At 36.7% G+C, this 26,116-nt stretch overlaps 1 protein-coding gene across 1 annotated transcript in view; it reads left to right on the top strand.

The window, feature by feature from the left end:
- diaph3 (diaphanous-related formin 3) overlaps positions 1–26,116 on the top strand; it is a 491,335-nt gene that overhangs the window by 242,766 nt on the left and 222,453 nt on the right. The window contains exons 24-25 of the mRNA XM_073825458.1: positions 350–474; positions 12,898–13,062. Of these exons, the coding sequence (XP_073681559.1) occupies positions 350–474; positions 12,898–13,062 (290 nt within the window). The remainder of the gene's footprint in view (positions 1–349; positions 475–12,897; positions 13,063–26,116) is intronic.

Raw genomic sequence — 26,116 nt, 5'->3', positions numbered from 1 at the left:
TGATTAAACATTTTTACGTCTAAAACCCCTCACACTGCATAAGAAATTAGACTCTTTCTTACTACTTTTTTAAAGGAATTGTTTGCTGTCAGGCTATAAAACGAATGAAAACTGCATCTGAAGCCAGACGGCAGTTTTGTGTGAGAACCAGACTGAAATTTATGTTGAAAATATTCCCTTCCGTTATAGCTCTGAAATCTCACTCTTATTTTTTTCCCCCAGTGAATGTCTCTGTCCAAAAGAACTTAGTTTTCGAGGAATGTTTGTTGTCTGGAAACATGCATTTTGGATGCCGTAAGGAAAGCGTGTCAGTGCATTGTTTTAAATCTGTATGTGTGTGTGTGTCTAGTATCAGCAGAAAACCTTGAGAAGAGCCTGAGACAGATGGAGAAACACCTGCTGCAGTTGGAGAAGGATCTGGACGCTTTCAGCTCCACAGACGACCAGCAGGACCTGTTCCACAGCAAGATGGCAATATCCTTTCACACGTTTGCATGTACATTTTTAGTCTAAACACTTTTGATTCATTGTTGTTTTGCTATCAACATTGTTAGTTCTTCTGCACATGGTGGCGACATGTTTTCTAGCACCCTTGTCAGCCTCGCACATATTCCCAAACGCTAATCAGAGTTTATGTCTGCGTGCGCAAATTAATTATTTATATTGAACTTCACCGGGCTGCATGTGAAACCGAAGACAGTTTGATAATGGAGTTGTACATTCATGTACTTGCTTGTTAGTTCTTTTCCCTGCTGTCTGTCATTGCACTCGAAACTATTCCCTGCGGTCTGGATGCTGTCTCCTCTGCAAATGGCAAACATTTGAAAGCTAGACGTGTTGCCAGGGGAGATACCAGGGGCATTAACTAAATGCTGAACAAAACATATACCCAAATAATCCTCAATGAACCTTTCTTCTCTTGCATTTTGTATAGTCCGGTGGAGCAGACGGTCTTGGGTAGCTTCATTATTCATGGTCCTGACGTTTTATTTTTTACTTTTATGCTTGCCGTTTTATAGGCAAAAACAGATGCTTTTTTACTTTATTACTTTAGTGTGGTGCTCATGATCCAGTAGATGCCTGTGTTCTGGGTCTGACCCGACTGACTCCACCATTCACGCTGTCCTGGCTAGACTCTACCAGGGGAGGTTATTATCCTACTCACCAGCCACATAGTCTTTCACCCAACAACCCCTTCTCTCAAACTGTTTTTTTTTTTCTATTTATTTCATGCAGCAGATTTTATATGACTTTTGGCTTTTTTGTTTTTGTTTGCTGTAGAATGTAACTTTTTTATTACTATTATTATTCCCTTCCACTCTTTAATAGCTACATTTAGTACTTCATCCCTGCTGAGATGTGTTATAAATGCATTGACTTAAATCTTAGCGAGCTACGCTGCTAGACAGCATTTTTGGGTATTGATTTTAAAATGTAAATAGACAAAGTGGGCAGCTCACTAAGTTTTAGATAGCAATTACAAACAGAGGGTTTTTGCATTGGTCTCTCCCACTGGGATACGATGTTTCATGTGTAAGTTTTTGTTTAGTAATGTGTGTAGAGGGAACAACCCCCTCTCTATCTATCTATCCATCTATCCATCTATCCATCCATCTATCTATCTATCTATCTATCTATATTAGGGCTGTCAATCGATTAAAATTTTTAATCGCGATTAATCGCATGGTTGTCATGAGTTAACTCGCGATTAATCACACATTTTTATCTGTTCTAAATGTACCTTAAATTAATACTTTTTAAAGTTTTTAATACTCTAATCAACATTGGCATGGACAAATATGGATGCTTTAAGCAAATATGTGTTTATTATTAGTGAAACCACTGTTTACATTATTTGCAGGACAGGGCAGCTCACTTCTTCTGAACATGCAAAATCTACATTAATTATTACATTTGTTTGCCTCTAGGTGCCCACATACTGTCATTTGATGAGGCCAAGTTCTCAACAAAACGGTTTCCATTGTTATAATTTAGTATTTCTGTTATCAGACAACCAAAGTAATATGAAATAATAACTGAAAAAAATCCTGAATTATGATCATGATTCAATCGCTGAAAAGAATAATTTACAGGCATCTGGACATAAGTCACTATTCCCTGCATTATTATTGTTGTTTTTAACTTCCATTTTAAATGCCTTCACGATCCTTTGACTTTTTAGGAGTTTACCCGTTTAAAGTTATGTGATCCCAAAAACCTGCTTCTTTTATTTTTTTAAGGTATTGTTTTTGTTATAATGTACTGATTCGAGAGCCTGGTCTCATGAAAATGCGCACTAGCACGATTTTCTGTTTCTATTTGCCGTGCTATTAATAAGCTGAAATTAACGTTGGCGTGCATATGATATGCAATTATGCATGTGTTTGACGTGCATTTAATACGCCGTTTTCGCTTGCATAGTCGTATGTGGCTTTACGCATCAACCCCACAGCACCAATAACATAGACCGACTCCGCTTGCATTCATTAAATATGGCAGAAGTGCCGGTACGCAAGTACGCAAAAGGATAAAATACAGACGTGCCTGCGTACCGGCCCACTTCAAGCACTGGAAGCAACATAATATCTGGTTTAACTGAAAGCGCTGCTCCACTGCCGCTCGCTGAACAGAGCAGACGCAGATATAAAGAGAGGGAGGTGCGCGCGCATTGGGAGACCTCGCGCTCATTCGGCAAAACCGGAGAGCCTCAGAAACTATATTAGGTTTGTCCAATTATGTGTTTATGTATTGTTCCTAGACACTTCGCTAGGTTGGCAACATTGTGCATCCATTTCTTTAACTGCTAGGTAGTGGGTCAAACAGGAAATGCGCGCTGCGTTAATCGCGCGTTAATAAAATTAGTGCCATTAAAATGAATTTGCGTTAACGAGTTATTAACGCGTTAATTTTGACAGCCCTAATATATATATATATTAGGGGTGGAGCCGAACCCGAATACGGTATTCGGAAAGGCACAAATAACGTGTTTTTTAGGAATACTTATTTTGATCAAATACTTGATCAAATACTTTGTATTCGGGAACAAGAAAAACTTTATATCAAAAAGCTGCGTTTCCTCATGAGACCGCAGTCAGTGCATGCCCGCGTGAGTGAGTGACATTCAGGAGTCAGGGGGTGGGGTTAAAAGAGGTGACTGACACAGGCTGCTCCACACAGCAACAGAGAAGACTCGGCTGGGTGAAAAAAGACTTCACTGCATCACTATTTTTGTTGAATAGATTTTTGTACCTTAACTGGGTTCTGGAGGCAGTTTATAGCTTTTGGGAAGCAGAGTTTGATCGGGAGATGATTCCATTAGGGGCCTTTCACATGCGCGCTCAAGTTCATTGTTTCACATGTAGACTCGCAGTATGCGCGCTCATAATGGAAGCGACGCGGACACGGTGCTACGCGCTCGTTTTTTCCAGGCGCATCCGCACCGCATCCAGATAAATACATCTCAACTTTTCAGAATGCCACAAGCGCAGCGCTGGTCATGTGACCAGAACCAACCAATCAGCTTCACCCTTTCCCTTAATAGCACTGAAAAACAGCCAAGTTGGAGGAACAGCTTATCATATCTGTACAGGAATAACCATTTTAAAATAAATATAATAGCAGACAGTGTTGTTTTCGTCAACGTCAACGATGACGATGACGAAATCATTTCGTTGACGGCACTTTTTTTCATGACGATAACGAGACGATGACGAGATAAAAATGGCTCGTTGATGACTAAAACATGACGAGACGTGTGTGAGTTTTCGTTGACGAGACGAGAATAGACGAAAATGTTAGTGGGTGGTCCATGAGACGTTTAAAATGCATGACATTTCCGCTTATTGTGCATGCCGATTAAAACTTAAAAAGTATCTGACGCTATGGCAAGCCGTTTTAGCATTAAATACTCTTTGCTGTACTAGTATGGCAAGCCGTTTTAGCATTCCATCCTTGTTTGTCTTTTATGTTCTAAAACATTCCTTCATTATTGTAATTATTGGTGAAAATAGTCGATCCGGAAGCTCACATTGTGTTGAACTATAGATCTGCTATTTTCAGAACTTATAAGTGACACTACCCAACAGCAAAATACTTACTGACCTACATTAATTTGTTAAAAGACTACTTTTTTCCCTTTTTTTTTTGACTAAAACTAGACTAAAACCTTTTTGACTTTTCGTCGACTAAAACTAGACTAAAACCTTTTTGACTTTTCGTCGACTAAAACTGGACTAAAACTATCCCATATAGAAGTGACTAAAATTTGACTAAAACTAAGAAGCATTTTAGTCCAAAAGACTAAGACTAAGACTAAATCTAAGATGGTTGTCAAAAACAACACTGATAGCAGAGCTACTGCAAGCGATTTTTAATGCTGGATATCCATTTATGCTTTGCTGAAGCTTCCGAGTCTTCATTGAGAGATCAGGTCATGGTTGCTTAGCAACGGCAGACGCCACGGGAAAGAAGTTCATTCAGAAGAACATTTCTTTGAAGTATTATTTGTTTTTATTCCATCTGTTCAGCGTCCTCCAACAAGGATGGGTGGTTTTGGGGTTCATAATGTTCACAATGGTATTTTATTAGTTGTTGGTTTAACCATGGATGAGGTAATGGCTGTTATGTTATTTTCTTTTCAGTGGCGTTCCTTGTTACATGTTCAAAAACATAAACCAATATTGCATATACATAATTATTATAATGGATGTAATTAAAGAATACTTACACTATAACGTAAATTATAAGTGTAACGCACAAAAAAAAAAAAAAAAAACTGGATTTTACTCGAATACAAATACTTTTCTCCCCTCAACAAATACAGATACAAATATAGGCTGCTTTGCACACCCCTAATATATATATATATATATAGTAAGTCATTATTTTATGGAAGCCCACTATTTTATTTCCGCCACTGGATTAAAAAGAAAAGAAGGTTATTGCAACTTGACTTTATTTCTCAGAATTGTAAAATAAAGCCAGCATTGGATGATATAACCTCGCAATTGCGGGAAAAAAGTCAGAATTGTGAGATAAAATGACGCAATTGCGAGTTTATATCTTGCAATTCTGAGAAATAGTTGTGATATTAACTCGCATTTCTGAATTTATAACTTGCAATTGTGCCATTTTATCTCACAAAATTGTGTAAAATAAACTTGCTGATGTTAAGTCAGAATTGTGAGATATAAACTCGCAATTCTGTGAACATATCAGTCTTTTTTTTCTTCTCAGAGCTGGACTTTATAACTCGCAACTGAGAAAAAAAAGTCAGAATTGTGAGATGCAAACTCGCAATTGTGAGATTATATCTCGCTAATCTGACTTTAGAACTCGCAATTGTGCGTTTATCACACAATTCTAAAAAAATTACAGAAATGCAAGATAAAAAGTCGCAATTACCTATTTTTTTTATTCGGTGGTGGAAACGGGCTTCCATATTATTGAATATGTATTGTGCTGTGTATTTTCCACATTTTATGTATTTGTTTTATTTATTTATTGCATTTAATTACTTTTGCCATTAACTAACGCTCAGTTAGAGTCTATATATATATATATATATATATATATATATATATATATATATATATATATATATATATATATATATATATATATATGTATGTATATGTATGTATGTGACCCTGGACCACAAAACCAGTCATAAGGTAAAATTTTACAAAACTGAGATTTATACATCATATGAAAGCTCAATAAATAAGCTTTCTATTGATGCATAGTTTGTTAGGATAGAACAATATTTGACCGAGATACATCTATTTGAAAATCAGGAATCTGAGGGTGCAAAAAAATCTAAATACTGAGAAAATCACCTTTAAAGTTGTCCAAATTAGGTTCTTAACAATGCATTTACAAATCAAAAATTACATTTTGATATATTTACAGTAGGAATTTTACAAAAAATCATCATGGAACATGATCTTTACTTAATTTCCTAATGATTTTTGACATAAAAGAAAAATAACAATTTTCATGCAATGTATTTTTGGCTATTGCTACAAATATACTCCAGCGACTTAAGACTGGTTTTGTGGTCCAGGGTCACATATATATATAATCGTAATTTAAAAACTCTTAAATGTAATCTTAAAATATAAAATAACGTTTAGGGCACAAATTTCATGAATTGATTAGATTCTGATTTAATATAGACAGCTTGTGATTTGAAAATTTGGCATACTGTACCTGATATATGTTCAAATATTGTATTTAATCTATATTTAATCGAATTGGGGCAGTCGTGGCCTAATGGTTACAGAGTCAGACTCGTGACTCAAAGGTTCGGGTCTCAGGTCCAGCAGGGTTTCATTTTTTCTGCCTCACTATAAAACTTTCTTTTAACATACCTTCAGATGTTTATTCATGTTTATTTTGTGCTGAAACTGATATTAAAGCAGAGGAGATGATCAGTTTTATTTGATGGGAGGTGCTACAATGTTCCGCTCATTAACTAAAAACAGGCTAGACTAATTGATTCTTATGATTTAAGAATCTATATTGTTTTGTAAAAATGAATCAATTAAAATCAAGAAATCATAATTTTTTTACCCAGCCCTAATAATGTTATGATGCCTAATTTTAACTGTAGCATTTAAATTAATTGACATCCATAAAACTCGCTTGTTTACTTGTTACTTGATTGATTGAACCTCCCTCCCTGCTATGACATAATAGTACATAATGGCATTTATGGCATTTTTGACTAAATGTCTGCGTGGAGATTGCATGACAGTATGGTTCATTTATTTTTATTTTTATTTAATTAGAATATGCAAGATGTACATAAATTGGGATCACTAACAGGGAAAACAAACAAATAAACAAAAAAAAAAAAAAAGCAGACAGGCAAAACAAAACCAATACAGTCAGGAACTGACAGATGCGTGCGTGTGTGCATGTAAAGGTAACTGGGTGGACATGTCACAGTACATACATTGGAAAACAAGAGATAGAGGAAAAAAAAGGAAGATATATGTGTATATATATGCAAATAAACATACATACATAAACATGTATAAATCAATATATGAAAACAAATAAAGATGTAAATAAAACATAGATATAAAGAAATCAGTCAGTGGTAAGGAGTGACTACTAATACTACTACTACTACAACGTCTACTACTACGATAACTGCTACTACTACTACATCAGCAACTTGATTAATGACAATGGTATAAATACTTGATAGTAATGATAATAAGATAACAAATCAGAACAGTAATAATAGTAATGATAGCAAAAGTATAAGTAATGATATTAATGATAGTAGTAATAAGTATGGTTCATTTAATGCACCTGTTAGTATGCATGTAACTTAAATACTTTTGTCCATGTACTGTGTAAGCGTGTGTTTCAGGTATTATGGGGTGTTTGTTAATAGTGTATCTTAGAGGTGTTGTGTGTGAGTGTTACAGTATGAGAGTGTCTAACAAGCTCAGGTGTACAGAAGAAAATCGATGCTTTTCTATCCCTCTGCACAGAGCTAGTGTTCAAGGGTCAGCCATCAGCCTCTCTCTCTTTATTTAGTTTAGCTCTCTGTCATTTAGAACAAAAACCCAGTCTGCCTTCCTCTCTATTTCCCCTGTCAGCATTAACACCGTTCAGCTCCACGCGGCTCGGGCCCTTTTCTGTCCTCTGAGCTCTTAGCACCAGCAACCAGATCAGTATTAAAGTTAATGAAGTCTTATCTCTCGCTCTCATACACCGTCTGTCCTTTCATTAGCTGATCACGTCCCCTGCGCTCTATTCTTTCTCTAATCAGAGAGCCGAAGCAGGTGTGTTTGGAGGGTGTGAATGAACTCGCAGTATAAAAGACAGCAGAGGAGACGCACAAAACAGATCTGTGTGCATATGCAGCCGCATGAACTCCCCAAAGAGTTCATGTGTATGCCGAACAAGCATCGCTGGATGGCCTGTCTGACCTCCCTTATAATGTCTTTATCATGAATAAGTCATGGAGGACCTGTTATACCGAGTCCTGGAGTGAGATGCGTGGGTTAGGAAAGCTCTGTCCGGTCACTGGATGTCCACTTGTTAGCAGAGTTCTGGCTAATAGTCACTTTTCTTGCCTAGGAATACCTGATTATGCAAGTCATGTTCAGGTGTGCATGAAGAGAAACTGTTGCCTTCTAGGACAGTAGTTATCACATAGAGATTTTGCTTGATTCAGCACAACTGTAAGCATACTAATGCATATAAAACAGCCTTGACGTTATGTAGCCTTGACGTAATATAGAAAATGTCCTATGCATATATTTGTGTATTTCTTTTTTTTGTATTTTGAATTTGTTTTATTTATTGTTAAACATGCTCAAATACATACTACTATTCAAAAGCATGCCTTTCTAGTCAATCAATGCTGTTTATTTGATTAAAATACAGTAATATATATATATATATATATATATATATATATATATATATATAAAGTATTAAATAATAAGAATAAAAGTATTAATTTCTTATAAAACATTTATTTCTTAATAAAAGTAAGAATTTCAAATAGTTATATAATATTTTTTATATATATAATTGGCATGTGGCAAAATTATTCATACACTTATACAAAAAAATATATATACACTTATATATATACACACACATACACACACACACACACACAAAAAGTGGCATGTCCAAAATTATTCAAACACTTCTCAATAATATATATGTTATTGAGACGGGTATGAATAATTTTGGACATGCCACTTTTTGTTCAAATGTAAATAAAAGCTGAGTAATATTTTTTCCACAATGATGCCTCTTGTATATCGTCTTATTATCTTTTGGGAAAAGCCTGTGTTATTTCCGGTCAAAAAAAAACAAAAAAAAAAAACTTGCTGGTTGAATAAAAGTAACGTAAATCAGAGTTTATTACATATATATAGACTAATGGCAAGAATATAGTGTCATATATATATATATATATATATATATATATATATATATATATATATGACACTGAAGACTGGACTAATGGCTGCAAAAATGTAAATTAATTCACTAATGAATTAATTAATAAAATGCAATAAATTCTAAAAAAAAAAAAACTGTTTGAAATAATTTCAATAATATTTTTATTTGAAATGGTAGAAATAATCATAATGTATATTAAAATAATAAAAATAATAAAGTAAATCAGTTTAAAATTTGCATTTTTATTGTGTGGGTAGCATACCCAGTGTTTCATATAAATGTGACTCTTCAAGCTAACTCAGATGAGATCTACTGCCCTAATGTATGAGTTGATAAATCAGATGCAGTTTTATTTATAGTGAGTGAGCAGAATACCCTAAAGCATTTTGCAGGCTTTAACTTAAGAAAGACGAGTGAATGACAGCAGGAGAGATTGTCATTTGTTGTCACTTAACTTCAGATCTGTTTGTAGTGTGACTGCGCTTCACAGGGCCGCCGTGGTGCCGTTCACAAGTCAGTCTGAGAGCACAACATACTGAACAGTTCACCCCGCGGCCAGCTCGCACACACACCTCACAAACACACACACACACACACACACACACACACACACTTACACTTATACTCTGAAGCTAATGCTAATATAAAAGAAAACCTTTTTTGGACGTTGATCCAAAGTTTTAACATAAGTGTTTTTTAAGTGTTTTTAAGATGAACTAGCTTCAAACAGGATTACTAATTAAAACCACATCAAAGTCAAAATATTACTATGATATTTAGAGTAAGGCTTGCCATCTTTGCATAGATGTTTCTGAGCTCACAGCAAGGATTAGACCCGGATTTTTTCTTTCATGTTAGTGTGTGCATGTAAGAGTTACAGTGTCAGTGCACGTATGTGCATAAAATATGTTATAGATGGCTGAGTGTGAAATGAAAAGTTTCTTTGCTCTTTGAGAGTACATCTGTGTGGGTTGTAGGTCAGTTGTGCTTTTATATAGCTGTAGATCTTAGTGAAACATGTCATTCATACAGCAGTAACTAATCTGAATATTTAAAAACTTTGTCAAAACCCAGGGGTGCTTATATATGTATATAAATATTCTTCTTTTGGCTTTTGTTTTCTTTGTCTGCCGACGTAGATGGTACTTTACATTTCAAGAGAGAATCTTTGATCTTCATCAAAAGATTATTGCCCATCCTTTTTACTCACACTAGACCTATGTTTGGAATATGTGATATTTTTGTGCACCCATGCATGCTAATGTGACAGTATGCACATGTGATATGCAAGTGATCACATGTAGGGTGTTAATTAGCAGCGTTTGACAGTAATAACATTGCTTTTTTATTTAAATTTAAATGTGCAGGTTGTTAAGCGCCATTTGTTCTACAAACATGAATGATATCTCAAGCAGAGTTTGCAATTTTTGCATAGGTGAAGATAATACAGGCAAAGCAAAATAATTCCATAGATTTGCACTGAAGGAACTGAGCAATAGCTGAGGCCAGAATTTTCTTCCTGCAGCTCAAACAATATAACACTAGCATGCCACTAGCGACACCAAGGTCATGGCTTTGATTTGTAAAAAAAAAGAAAAGTATTAACTGATGCATTCCTTTAATTCAATGTCACTTTGGATTAAAAAAAGGCATACATGTAAATGTAAATCATAAAGGTGGATGGACCTTGAGCCAGTAGGCAATCATGTTGTCATTGCGGTTGTGAGTTTTGCACAAAGCACTTTTTTTTAGTCTTGCCAAGATGTGAATGAATTTATCAGTATTCAGTGTAGCCATAAGGGTCACTATAAAAACATGGGCTTTGCAGAGATTTGCAGCCCACATATTGCCATTAGATCCGAATGCATCGAACATAAACACTGGTTTAAATGGCTGTCTATGTTCACTTTTTAACCATCTGTAATTATGTTTGTTGATGAACCAAATGCCTGTGTGTATACATTCTTTCCCAATAAATTACATGTTCTGCATTGGCTCATACTATACACACAGACGCAGTTTTAATTGGCTATAGAGCAGTAACGGATACGGCCCTCGGATCTGTGTGAGTGCAGCAGTTTAACTATAATTAAAATGAACTGGACTTTACTATGTGGATTATCTATCTGCTTTCACTATATGTGTGGATGTGCTGGTTTCACAGCTTTGTAGCAAGTGTTGTGTTATGGGTGTGTAGCCATGCGATCAGGGATTAAAACAATAATTGTTTTCATTTTGGTTGGTTTTAAACAAACTATTTTTGAACTCGAGCTCTGGCATTTCACAGCATCCTTACCAAGGGGTAACCTGGTAAAAATAAGATAAATAGAATAAAATAAAGATTAACAATTTTCCTTTTTGAATCAAAAGCGCACTGTACTTATACATTTGAGAATTAGAGAGCAGGTCATATGGGTTTTCGAAAAATATCTTTTTTGCAGTTTGAAACATAGCTGTCCTTCAATGCAAACAGTCTGCAAAGTTGTTAATCAAAAAAGTGCATTATACATAAAGATTGTCTCTCAAAAGGAAGAGTCAACTCAGAATCATCTAACAAGTCGTCATATTTTTGAATCTTCTGCCTGTTACCGATATACGTCACTGGGTATCACAATAGCCCATAAAATACGAACAATCTGACCTGTCCACAAACACTTCCGCTTATTTATTTTTTCCACGATACCACAGCAAAACAATTCAAACCTATTGTTGTGTGCTCTTTGTTTTACCTACAGTAGGAGTGCTTCTCTAATCTTGGCTTTTATCTTTTTTGGCTTCTAATCTTCTTTATTTGGACTAACAAGCGTCTCCAAACCACAACCTGTAAGTACGATTGACGTTATCTATACATTTTCAAGTGAGTGCTCAAAATATCTATTTTTTGTGCTAATATGTGATGTATATCTAGTGCAGCTTTATGTTTCTAGGTAAACCGCGATATTACTGTCTTACTGAAATAGTTCTGTTAATTCGCTGTGAACCCACTATTTCATAAAAATGTGTCGGTTCATGTAGACTATTGTTGTTCTAATTTGTTTAATAATAAATAATGTAACTTTGGTTTACAAACTATGTTGTTTCATCAGTTAGACACGTTAGCACTCGGGTAACATATCCACCATTATTTTTTTGGTATGCGTTTACGGTTAGGCAGCTAAACTTTAGCTGTGGGCACGATTTGCTTGCAAGTGTTAAACTGTTTTATGGCATTATTTTAAGGATAGATTGGAGCACTATATTATTGTTTCATGTAAATGTGCATCAGGGTTGCCAGGTTTTCACAACAAAACCAGCCCATTGCATTTCGAGGGGGGTCCCCCATTAAAAATTGTGTTCCAGAGTGTAAAATACAGGCTTTTGGTCTGGGTTCACCTGGTAAATTCGCATTCCAGAGGCTAAATATGATGTTATTGGGGTCGCTTCAACCCGCAGACATCAAAAACAACCACGGATTTGGCAACACGGATGGTAGCACTTGCTAACTCGCTCAAGTTCTCCTCTGTACCAATCACAACAGGCTTGGCCAGCTAACCAATCAGACCAGAGTAGGCTTATGGAAGGGAGGGGTTTACAGAGATTACGCTCAAAGCTGCTTTAGACATACTGTTTCGAAATAATTGACAAATAACTATGTATAAATGTATATTCTGAGAAAATGACTAAATTAGGACACTTAAAAAAAAAAAAAACATATGCTCTTTAAACAAATATTAAAAATATACTGTCTTTATGTTGGTTGTGGACTAATTTGAAGATTGAATGTAAAATTACCGCAATATAAAAGTGTATTTAAAAAAACTTAATGTCAGGTAGGATTCATTTTAACAAAATTGCAGAATTGTTTTTCTCCCCTTGAACTAAAGTTTCAAGATACAGGAGAAATTTATTTATTTATTTTTTTGAAGAAATTGTACATTCACTTTCACGTGCTAGTCCTTGACGATGATTCCTCACAGTTTCTCTACGCAGGCAAGAGATCACTACCAGAAGCTGGTGATCATGCACAGTAATATGGTGACCCTTTACCTCAACATGCTGGAGTTTTTCGCCATCGACCCCAAGAAGACCTGCGTCGAGGAACTCTTCACTGACCTCAGCAACTTCAGAGCCATGTTCATGGTAAGCCGCCCACTCTGATTCAGATCATAATCATAGCTGCTATACCTTATGAAATGAAGTCGTGTCAGTGCTAGGTTGACACTGGCTTGTGTTTGGAGCAGCTTTGCAGTAGCCCCCGGTTTAAAGGGAATAATCTGGTTCTTTCTCCTCCCAGCCTTCCATCATTTTTGGTCCACAAGCCTTGACCTATGTGAACAGGATGAATCATATTATTAATTAGTAGCCAAATATTGCTTGCCCTCAAATGATGGGTCTAGGTTACACACACTTTGAGATTGAGCTCTTTCTGTCTCCACTTACTGTCATTGAGTGTGATTGTGTGTACATACTTTCACACACTCTCTTCATTCCTATTCTGAAGGTTCTAGTGCACTAATCTGACAAAAGAGAAGCCGCCTGTCTCCTTTATGAAAAGCCATTTGAAATGCAAAGTTATTTTCCACTTGGCTGCAACAGTGATGAGACGAATCTCGTCGCCTTTATTATTTTAAATGATTTCATGATGGAAATGCTGAAATTTTGGGGAATGAGCTGACGGTGGGTCCGCCATCAGATGCATGATAATGCACTCCTGTGGCGCGTTTTTGAAACCTGTCCCCGGTGCAACGAGGGACGTGGAACTGGCTCTCCTGACGAGCAGCCTGAACTGTACACTGTCAAACTTGATGAGTTTTCAGACTCGCTGTGAAACAAGGCGACAGAGAGCGCGATAGGGGTTGTGATTGACCCAGATCGGCTGTCTGAAAAGTGAAGCATGAAGGGTACAGGCTGTCATGTTTAAAAGAAGATGCTGTGTGTTTTGCTTTATGGGCTGTAGATAAGGCCCCCTAAGGATGCTACATTTGACTTTATAAACAAAAATGATACTGTGAGGGCATATTGGTCAGTATATCAATGTAATATGAACTCAGTCGGAACAGTCCTTAGCAGTCTTCTTTTCTTTTTTTTAAATTTAATTAAAAAACACTCTAACAAAAGACTCTCTAACACTAGCACTCTCTATTCTATTTTTATTCTAACTACTATTTTTTTTTTTTTTATAAAAAAAGACCCTCTAACACTAGCATTCTTTGTTCTTTTTCTTTTTTTTTTTGTTCTCTTTCTTCAAAACTTTACATATGCTTGATTCTTAATACTGTGTAGTAGGGGTGGAACGGTTCACAGAAGTCACGGTTCGGTTCGTACCTCGGTTCAGACGTCACGGTTCGGTATGATTTCGGTACAGTGGAGGGAAAAGCAAAACAAAAATGCAGAAGGCAATTAGATGTATTTCCACTCACATACCCAACAACCGCTGAACAACGGCAACACACAGTCCTCGTCTTTTCCACCACTCTCTCGCCTGTACTACTGTAACTGACTGGAAAAGCGAAGTTTTCCCAAACTTGCGATCTAAGGGGCCGTTCACATGTCGCGCCTAAAAACGCGTGAAAAACGCTAGGTGCGCTGCTTTCTTCCTGATCAACAAAGCGCTCGGGCGCTTGCGCTCCGGAAGCGTCTGCCGTTTCTAAGCAACCATCAGCTGCGCTCTAGCTCCAAGCCTATGCGTCTCCATGCATTGTTTCTTCTATTAGCGTCAAAATAATGGGGGCTTGACAAATCATAAAGTTCAGGAAATCCCTGGACCACAATGATGGACCGTCGAGCTGACAAAAAATTGCTGAGTGCCAGAGAATGTAGACGGGCTCTGATAGACCGCATACATAGGCGGAGCTCGGCTGCATCGACGCCAATCAGAGCTTCAGAGCTAAAGCGGGGCTAAATATTAGCTGTCCCTAAAGAACCCGCGTATCTAACAGTAGTTCCGCATTACATTAATTATTTTGCAGGCAAGTTTTTTTTTTTTTTCATACCGTGTATTCTCCGTTTAAATTCATGCACCGAACCGTGACCCCCGTACCGATTCGGTTCGAAACGAATACATGTACCGTTCCACCCCTACTGTGTAGTTACCTGAATGTTCCACAGTTTTTTGTTTAGTGATAGTTGTTCATGAGTCCCTTGTTTGTCCTGAAAAGCTAACTGCCTGTTGTTTTTTAGAAAAATCTTTTAGGTCCCACAAATTCTTTGGTTTTTCAGCATTATTGTGTATTTGGACCCTTTCCAACAATGATTGTATGATTTTGAGATCCACCTTTTCACACTGAGGACAACTGAGGGACTCGTATGCAACTAGTACAAAAGGTTCAAATGCTCACTGGTGCTTCAGACAGAAAAATGATGCATAAGAGCTGGGGGTGTAAACTTTTGAAAATGTGTACATTTTTCTTATTTTGCCTATATCATTTAATACTGCCCTTCAGAGGCTACAGAAGGTACTTACATGTTTTCCAGAAGACAAAATAAGTGAAATTTACCCTGATCTTCAAATTCCAAAAGTTTTCACCCCTTGGCTCTTAATGCAAGAGTTTGTGGGACATCTTCATTTTTCTGAAGAACAGCGGGCAGTTTAACTGTTCAAGACAAAGGGACTCGTGAACAGCTATCACTAAACAAAAAACCACAGCTGTGAAATATCAAGGTAACAACACTGTATTAAGAATCAAGTGTATGTAAACTTTTGAACGGGTCATTTTTATAAATTCAGCTATTATTTTCTCTTGTGGACTATATGTAAATGTCTTTTATGTGAAAAGTCTTATTCAGGTCAGTACTAAAAAAAATAACATGCATTTTGTACGATCTCTTCTATTTTGGTAAAATAATTAACATTTTGCAGATTCTTCAAGGTATATGTAAACCTTATAACTGTATAATTGTTATTTTGGCTTCATGTTGCCTTTAAATATGGCATATCAGACTTTGCTGTGGCTTTAAGATTTTGAAGGTATGGAGCCAGATGTAAATGTTTCTCTCCTCTCCTCTCCTTCCTGTCCTTAGCTTCTCTTTTTCTCCTGTCCGTTCTCCACCCTCAAACAGAATGTCCCTCCCTCACTCTCTCCCTCTATCAGCCCTTTCCAGGTCAGTGAGTTTTCAGCCCTCAGAAGCAGCTTGTTTAAATCAATGCTGAGGAGTGGCAGGGGACCAGCAGTAGAGCAGGAGGCTACAGGCCTTCATACACACTCACCTTACCGCTGCACCGTATGCACTCACACATTCCTGCACGCCGAACACTCACACGCATGCAGACCTGCAGCCACACATGCTTAGTCATCCTCTCAATAACATCTCTCTCGTGCTTTCTCCTCGGTGCTGACTGCTTTTTCTGGAGAATGACATTGACAGGATGTCTGGGTTTTGATGGAGATTGTTTTTGGCCGCTGCTCCACTGATTCCCAGAAGTGCGGGCACATACTTGCACACATACATTCTGTCTTCTCACTCCGTTTTCCTATTCTCTTTCTTAGGGTAGAAAAGTGACAAAAATGAAGAAAGACAAAAGGAGACTATAGGAGACAGACTAATATGGAAGTCATACAGAGAATTAAATGAAAAAAGGAGGGAACAAAAAGTAATAATGCTGCAGCAGCAAATGACCATTCCTACCAATAATGAATAATTGAATTTGTGTAGGGAGAGGTGAAGATCCCACCTCACCTCCTTTCACTTCTTCTCCATAAAGGAACATTCACTGTGTTTCTGAACCCAGTGAGCTATGTCAGCAGCATTTTTGGGCATCATGACACATTCGAATACTAGCCTAAGCCTATAGTGGCCAGCAATGCTGTATACTGTAGGTACTGTAGTTATTTTTTTTTTTATTATTCATAATCTTTTACTCCCCCGAATTGTTTTGACTGATTTGGATTAGTGTTTTAGTCTTATTTTTTGTTGATTGTGTGAGGTTGCTTTAGAACAATTATGCAAGACTGCATAACATATCACACTTTGATAGTGCATCTTTGAATAGAAGTGTAATAGCTCTGGGAGTCTATGGCAGCCCATAGAATCACTTGCGGGAAAGTTATGAAATTTGGCGCACAGATAAAGGACTGTCTCAATATTAACCACAGCAAATTTGGAGTCTCTATCTCAAACTCTGTAGTGGCCCTGGTCGAAAGGTATAGAAAATCTTAACATTTTTGTAAACAATTTTTTGACCAGTTTGACTAAAAATCCTAAGAGTGGTCTCATTAGATTCGAAACGGCATACTAAATCAAATGGCAGCCATTTTTAATATGAATCATTTCAAATTTTGAAGTTAAAATTCTGTATTTTCAAACGCTTTAGCATATTGTTTTATAAATCTTATAGAATCACTTGTGGGGAAAGTTATGAAATTTGGCGCACAGATAGAGGACAGTCTTATCATTAACCATAGCAAATTTGGAGTCTCTATCTCAAACTTTCTAGCGCCATCAACAGGCCAAATTTATCAAAAGCTTTGCAATGCTTTAGTGGATTTAGACTAAACTTTGTACGTGTTATAATAAGCATGACCTAAAGGCTCATGGGCCATTTCTGCCAAAAATTTGTCATTTTTGTTTATAATTTCTGACCAGTTTGACCAAAAATCATATAAGCGATCTTATTAGATTAGGAACGGCATACCAAATCAAATAATACCAAATTTTCCTATGTCAGCCATTTTGAACTTAGAGTTTTTTGAATTTTGTTGTAAAATGCTTTAACGTATTGTAATGAATCTTATGAATCTTCTAGAATCACTTGCAGGAAAGTTATGAAAATTTGGCACACACCTAGAGGACAGTCTCATTAACCGCAGCAAATTTGGAGTCTCGAACTCAAACGTATACGTGCCACCAATAGGCCAAATTTACATACCTTTTGAACCGTGAGGTCTAAAAAGCAAAATTATTTTTTTCTCTGATTCATTGGCTCATACTAAGCCGGAGGCTTATCAAATCTATGGTCAGGATATTTTGCAATTTTAAATTATCCGATAAAATCTACTTTTTCAAACTCGTCCTAGATAGGTTGTTCAATTTTCACCTAAATTGGCTCAGATCATCTTTAGTATTCTGGCCAAAAGTTATCAAAAGCTTTTTGATATATAATAAATGTGTGTTAACAAATTTGCCAAAGTTTGTGCGAAAATAGACATGAACTTATATTTCTGTAATGCTTTAGTGGATTCTGACCAAACTTGGTATGTGTTAACCCTGGCGTAATTAAATACAGCTTTTTAGCTTTTCAGTTTACCCCTGTTGTGCTTGGCTCCTTAATAGCTATATTTCCAGATAATATTTATTTATTTATTTGTTGTTTCAAAATGCTGTCTTGCTCATAGGTAGACTTGTGATGCAGGCTAGGCAGCGTCTAGGTAGGCTGCTTCAATTTGAACATGTAAATGTCAAAAAAAAATGCTGTCTAGCTTATTGTCTATGATGCTTATGATGATACCCAAAATTCTGTCTTAGTTGGCAGCTCGATAGAGTTTGAAACTGCCATTGAGTAAAATCAATAATTAAAAGACAGAGCAACAAATTAAGGACAGATGAAATGGCTCCTTTGCTCAGTGGCCAAGTATTGTCACAAATGCTTCTGTTTGGCATACATATGATTATATTGTATCATGGTTGCCAGATTTTTTCTCTCTCTTTGTATATTAGTGTATTGAGGGGTGGCCAGTTTTTTTTGTAATAGGGTTTGTTTTATAATCATAAAAATCTGTGCGGCCACATTGTGTTCTGTGCTTTTTTAAAATGAAAGGATTTGAGACAGGACTCTTAGACGAAATGGTAATAGTAATTTAATTTCACACCTCGCTCTGAGTTGCAGATTATTCTAGGAATATACTTGTAAAATACAAAAAAAAAAAAAAAAACCTAAAAGGGCGTGAATTGTTATAAGCAGCAGTTAATTAAGAGGCTAAAGCTCAAGAGAGCCATAGCAAGCCTTGCCAAACCTCTGAATCACACCCCATAATCCTGCACCATGGGAGTTGCTGTGGCAACCACCACTCTTTCATTACTACAGTTGACTTTTGACCTTTAGCTGGCAGCTCTGTCTTATCAGCAAATAGCCACAGTGTTACACACAGGCTCACAAACACATCAAAACACTGAAGCGTTGTCACAGCCTTCCGCATAACAGACCGACCAGGTGAGGAAGGTGTCAAGGTGAACATTCTGCTGCATACGGTTCATTCTGTGTGATCCTCATCGCTGACGTTCAAAAAGATGCTAATGTTGGACATGCCCTCGCTCGCCCCGAGCCCCTAGTGCACTGAGTGCTAGTCCTTTTACATTGAACTATGTGTGTTTCAGAGTCTTTTAGAGTGCGCGTGTGTATGAGCGTTGCCCCTCTCTGCTCATCCACCCGTTTGAAATAGACCAGCAGCAGTTCGGCGGTGCTGACAGGAATCCAATTGACCGTGGCTAATGGCAGACAGACAAGGGAGAGTGGGTGAACACGGGATGACCTGCAGGCGGAAAAAGAGCGAGAGCAGGATGGAAAATGGGCATTCGCTCATCTCTCCTTGGCACAACCCTTAAAGCGACAATTCAAGACTGATAATTGCTATTTATGATATATAAGTTCATTAAAATGCATATATAGAGCTATCAGTGCAGTAAATACAGGATTTAATATAGTTCATCTCAATGATAATAACTCTGTTTCTAAAACTAATGAGTACCCCACTTGGATTGCTTTGTAAGGCATGACAAGGGGGGAAAAAAAAAAATATATATATATATGTATATATATGTGTGTGTATGTGTGTGTGCTTGTGTGACAATGACTATGATTTTAAAATCCATCTTTTCACACTTAGGACAACTGAGGGACTCACATGCAACACTTACAGAAGTTTCAAACGCTCACAGATGCTTCAGAAGGAAAAACTATGCATTAAATGCAGGGGTGTACACTTTTGGAGATGAGGAATGAGGATGTGTACATTTTTCTCATTTTGTCTTAAGTTTTTTTTTTTTTTTTTTCATTTAGTACTGCACTTCAGAAGCTACAGAAGAAATTTACATGTTTCTTAGAATTCAAAATAAGTTAAATTTGCCCTGATCTTCAAATTCCAAAAGTTTTCACCCCCAGCTTTTAATGCATCATTTTTCCTTCTGGAGCATTGAACCTTCTGTAATGGTTGCATATGACTCTCTCAGTTGTCCTTAGTATGAAAAGATGGATCTCAAAATCATGGAGTCATTGTTGGAAAGGTTTCAAATACACAAAACTGCCGAAAAACCATAGAATTTGTGAGACCTGAAAGATTTTCCGGAAAAGGCAACTATTTGGAGGCACACAACTCCTGTTTTCTCTTGTGGGCTATATGCATATGTGAAATATCCTTATTCAGGTCAGTACTAAATAAAAAATAACATGCATAACATGCATTTTGTATGATCCCTCTTATTTTGGTAAAATTAACATTTTGCAGATTCTAGAGGGTGTATGCAATTTCATTTATCATCTCCATTTGTTTTGTTGCTGAATAAAAGTTAATACCAAATGGCCAGCACTCAGTCTCACCTTCAACTGAGGGAATCCCTTTCTGCTTTGGCAGTCGGTGTTAAAAAAAAGAAAAGACAGACAGAGTGCTTCTGGGATTGACAGTGTCTATCGACTGCTTTCTGTCTTTGCTCGAGTTTAAACTGTGCTAACAGAGACCTATTGGGCAGCTGAAGAGCACCTCCCTTGGAGACTTGTCTATACCCCCTATATGTCCAGTAACTAAATAAGATTGATTTACGCTAATTCTAGAAATTGTAGAGCACTGTGGTACTGTAGTTGTGTTTGACCTCCTTGAGTCGTTTCTGTGTAGTTAGTCCTGTTTTGTCAGGTTACAAAGGAATCACTTGGAAGTAGTTTGCGTTTCTGACTGATATTTGTCTGGAATTCTCAGTTGCTGACTTTGCATTTGGCTTTGAAGTTTTTTCCCTTCAATTTGCCTCAGAGTTGCTCTTTAACATAAACAAAATGGCAGCGTTTCGTCCGATGCCAAAGCAATTACTGTAGTGAAATTAGCTTTGGTCACTGTTACCCTCCATAGCGGGTCTGTATCTCCCTGAATTGTCTCCTGTCAAACTGAATTTGATGCGAGCGAGGGGGGAAATAGCAAGGGCCTCAGTCCTGGCACGACTGCAGTAATTAAGTTCAAACGATGACTAGAAAATGGAGACTGGCTCTGTAATGAGAAAACAGACGATTTCGGGGCGAGGGAGACCGCAGAGTTCCGTCCTAATTTCTGCACCCTGTGTTTATCTCTTTCCCTTCGCTCTCCACCTTAACACAGTTAAAGGCCATTTATGCATATGAGAAGCGAGGAGTTAAATCTCCTATCGACTCGGAGAGTGGGCGGAGTCTAATCAGACACATCGGGCTTGGCAGGAACCGAGCAGATTTGTAGAGAGAGTGGCTTCATCAGATTAGCAGGGTTATATGAGGTAGGCAGGCAGCTGTTGTGATCTATATTAAGACATGTCTTATGAGAGCCCAAGCTTTGAGTTTAGAGTTTGCCAGGCATCAATCACTTGTAACAGCATTTTAGACTCTTTTCGACACACTTTGTTCAATTCACATGGAGTCGTTTCTCACGGTGAACGCTGATTTAAATAGACTCAAAGAGATACAAGTGCAGAAGTTTGCAGAGACCGAGAAACTAAACGCAAATATTTTGCACAGAAGCTCCCTTGTTCCTGCTTTTTCCACCAAAATGGTGCCTGGGCCAAAGCTGGTTTGATGCTGTTGTCACAAAACTGCACTCAAACAAACACTCTAGGAGTCTTTCTCATATTTTTGAGAACATGTTTTAACACCCAAGTAATGTAATTCACTGTCTGTGCATTGCAAATTGGCTTTGTCTAAGTCTAAAGTTATGTACATCTAATAAAATTTGCATAGGATTTCTAGATGTTTTATTTCAGATAGAAATGGAAAATAGTAAGTGGAGTAGCTTTGCAACACAACAAAAATAGATACTGGGTGCTTCTAGTGTCTTTGTTATATTGCAAGTGATATGGTTTTGTTTAGCCTTAAAGGGATATTTCACCAAAAAGTGAAAATTCTGTCCTTAATTTCTAGTGATGCTCCGATTGATCGGCCACCGATCACGATCGGCCGATATTGGCTTAAAATAGCTTGATCGGCGAACCCCAAAAGCGCCGATCAAAAAAGCGGATCACTTGATGTAAATTACTCGCGCAACTTTTTCATACGTGCATGCACGGCGCACAGGTAAACAACAGCAGAGCGGAGCTTACCAGTGGCAACATGAGTACTAAATTCCTTATTCTTTTTGTAATGGTAGTCTTGTTATTGGGCATGTGACTAAGTTGTGCGTGTACAGAGCGCTGACTAGTTTTGCCGGAGACGTTCAAGTTTACTTTCGGTTTCATTCTCTGCTATCTTCAGTGAGCGGTAAATGTGCGTGCTTGAATGTAAATGAATGTATCTTTCTATACCCATCATATTGCAATAATGTTACTGCTGTATATCCGATTGTTGTCATCAGTTCATGTTGTAGTTCAGTTCATATAGAATGAGGAGAAACGGTGCGCGTGTAATTCACGTGCGTGTGTTAGCGCCATTTTATCGCACTGTAATTCTAATGAACGCATATAAATGTTATTGAGGTGAATGTTTATGTTTCCTATATACAGACGGATTCTGATATATTGTATTTAATTCAGCCTAAACCACATTTTACTACCTTTATCCTAATGACTCTGCAGTGCTGTATAATATAATCCTTACATCATCTTAAAAAACAGCTACAAATAACAAGCAAAGAACATTTACATTATCAAAGAACTTCATCACTAACTAGTGTAGCCTAGTCTAGTGCGAGGTGCACTTTAAAAAACACTCCCGTTATAATCAGTTTATCTGTCTACACTGTATGATGAATAAATCTCTTACCCATGCGGCGCGTTAAGGTGATGTGGCCACTCTATGCGTGTGTTTATCAGGGTTTCCGCGGGGTCTTAAAAAGTCTTAAAAAGTCTAAAATTTAAAAATCAAAATTTTAGGCCTTAAAAAGTCTTAAATTCGCTGTTCTAGGTCTTAAATAATTTTACACAGGTCTTATTTTTCCGATGTCCATGTAACGCTACCTCTAATGCTCATTTAAATTCTCTTTTTGTTGTTTCCGTGGTGTTGTAGTTCTTTATTTCACTATTCCAAATATAATTTGCTGTATTTAAACTACAAATGAGACCAGCATGCAATAGCCAATCAGCTTTCTGTTATTGCCGCGAGTCTCTCTCGGATTGTACCGCAGAAGTAAAATAGATTTAACTTTTTAGCTATGGGGAAGTGCAAGTTTAGTGATACTTAGCTTGAAAAAAACTGAATATAGGGCTTGGCTAAGGCCAGTTGCTAACAACTAGATTTTTTTCTCCCTCTGTGGAAGTTACTGCGTCTTCAGAATCGCAGTTAGCAGAATACAGGTCAAACTACCTTTTTCTGTATATAATGTTATCAATAATAATAAGAAATATAGGTCGAGCTAGCTGACCGCCAGCGTTCGAAATACTCTTAAAATGTTTTTTTTTTACTTGCCCGACCGAACAAACCGCCTGATTAAAACTGAAGTGACAAAAACAACTAGAGAAGCATCCAAAGGCAAGAAAGATTCATATTTTAATACATTAAACGTAAACGTAAACAGAAATTGATAATGGATAGTGTATTTCTGGTCTATTTGTGACATACTTTAAAACAAATGAATGTAACAGCACTCTAAAGAAACACACTGAGGTAAAAATTTAAAATGTATAGTTTATTTATAACATGATATAGTTCAGTAATATACCAAGTGAGCTTTTTGCTAAAAATTCTCACAATTACAAATGTTACATTAATTTTAGCTCAATAAAAAAGTAGTTAGTCAAGTAGTTACTTACATATTAGACAATATGCAACATTAGCAGAAGCATTCTCCTAGCAACGTTCTGCTATGATTCAGCGTTTTGCTCGAATCAGTTGAAATAACTCGCTCATGAAGTGACTTACCGCCACCTGCTGGTAGTTTAGTGTGTTTAAAAGTATGCCTCCACACCCAACATTTCTAATGTATATATTTATAAATCAATAAATGTATTTAAAACATTAATCTCACTTTTAATTTTGCAGTGTAAATTATGTAATCTCACTGCTAACAGCCATTTAGAATTTATTGATAAATTCATAAAATAAATTTCAAAGGTAATGCATACATTTCAAAAGTAAAAAAAAAAGGCCTTTATAAAGGTAAATCAAATATGCAGATTTAAGATGTAAAAGCTAATAGAGCACTGATGAAAATATTGCTTCAGAATTTTTTTTTACATCAGATATTTCTAGTGGTACTTTTATGGGGATATTTTGTGTGGAATAGTATCTGCTGATATGAAAAGTTCACTGTATATCGTAGTAATAAATTTTAATTTATAACAGCCATGAAATTGCGTTTACTTTTTACATTAAACACAATAAATATTACACATATGCATGTAATATAATATCTATTTCCATTACAGGTTTCGGTCTTAAATTTCATATAAGGTGGTATTAAAAAGGTCTTAAAAAGTCTTAAATTTCACTTGTTCATATCTGCAGAAACCCTGGTTTATACCACGGCAAGTTTCTGAAGCATCCTAGAACCGACTTTCTGCACTGCATCGCTAAAGTTAAGCGCCTTTTTGACGGATAATAATAATAATCGTCTTGCTATCGTCAAAGGCATCAGCAACTGGCGATATCTCTATCGTCGATACACGATACTATCATCTATTGGCACAACCCTAACTTTGTGGTTCTTCAAGATCTTGACTGTAGCCTATTTCTACAGCTTTTTTGTTTTCAATATAGTTAATTTAGAGTTAGTTTCATTTCTACAAATGGTGCAAACTCTGCTAGATTATAGATAAAAGATTCCCATTCCCCTGCCATTCTGTGATCGGCAGTGATCGGTGATCGGCAGATCATGATCTTGGTGATCGGTAATCGGTGATCGGCCCCAAAAATGCTGATCGGAGCATCTCTATTAATTTCTCACTCTCATATCGTTCCAAACTCGTTAGATCTTCGCTTATCTTCGGAAGACAATCTAAGATATTTTTGATGAATTCTGAGAGCTTCCTGACCCTGCATAGACAGCAACGGAACGCATGCATCTTGGATTTAATCATAAATGTATTTTTGGGTGGACTATCCCTTTAAAGAAGTTCACTTCCAGAACAAAGATGTACAGGTCACCCCCTTGTCATCCAAGATGTTCATGTATTTCTTTCTTTAGTTGTCTAGCAAAACAATTGGTTATTTTATAAAATAAAAATTACAATTTATGTACTTCTTAACTTCAAATGCTCATCTTGTGTAGCTCTGCTCTGTGTATTCCAGTTGAAGACAGTTAGGGTGTGTCAGGAAACTCCCATCTAATTTTCTCCTCAAACTTCAAAATCATCCTACATCGCTTTTACCTTTCTTTTTTTTTTTTTTTTTTACGATGTTCACATTGTAAACACTTGGTCGGTACTTCTGCAGCGATGTAGGGCGATTTTGAAGTTGGAGGAAAAAATGAGACGTTTTTAGGCACACCCTAACTATTTTGAACCGGAATACACAGTTTACGCAGAGCTAGACAAGACGTGCATTTGAGATTAAAAAGTATATAATTTGTCATTATTATTATTATTATTATTATTATTATTATTATTATTATTATTATTATTAATTTTTTTAGAAAATAACTGACTGTTCGCTAGATAAGACCCTTCTTCCTCAGCTGGGATCATTTAGAGCCCTTTGAAACTGCATTTTGGAAGTTCAAACTCACGGGCAGCATAGAAGTCCAATATATGGAGAGAAATCCTAAAATGCTTTTCTTAAAACACATAATTTCTTCTGAAAAAAGAAAGACATCTTGGATGACAAGGGGGTGAGTCAATTATCTGTAAATATTTGTTCTGGAAGTGAACCTCTCCTTTAAGGCCTGTTCACACCAAGTAAGATAACAATAAAGATAAAACTAACAATATTAGTGCTCACATCAACGCACGATAACATTCAATTTACTTTAAGCATGCCCTGCAGAAATGTTGTCTGCTGCTTTAAATGCTCAAGCTCTTTAAAATCGAGTTTGGCTGCCAGTGATTTTACATTCATCAGCTGAAAAATCGCTCTGAATGTGATTATTATCGTATTATCGTTATT

This window comes from Garra rufa, chromosome 20 (genome assembly GCF_049309525.1).
Source record: "Garra rufa chromosome 20, GarRuf1.0, whole genome shotgun sequence".
NCBI lineage: Eukaryota > Metazoa > Chordata > Actinopteri > Cypriniformes > Cyprinidae > Garra > Garra rufa.
The sequence above is the reverse complement of the archived record's forward strand: the minus strand, read 5'-3'. Positions and strand labels throughout refer to the sequence as shown.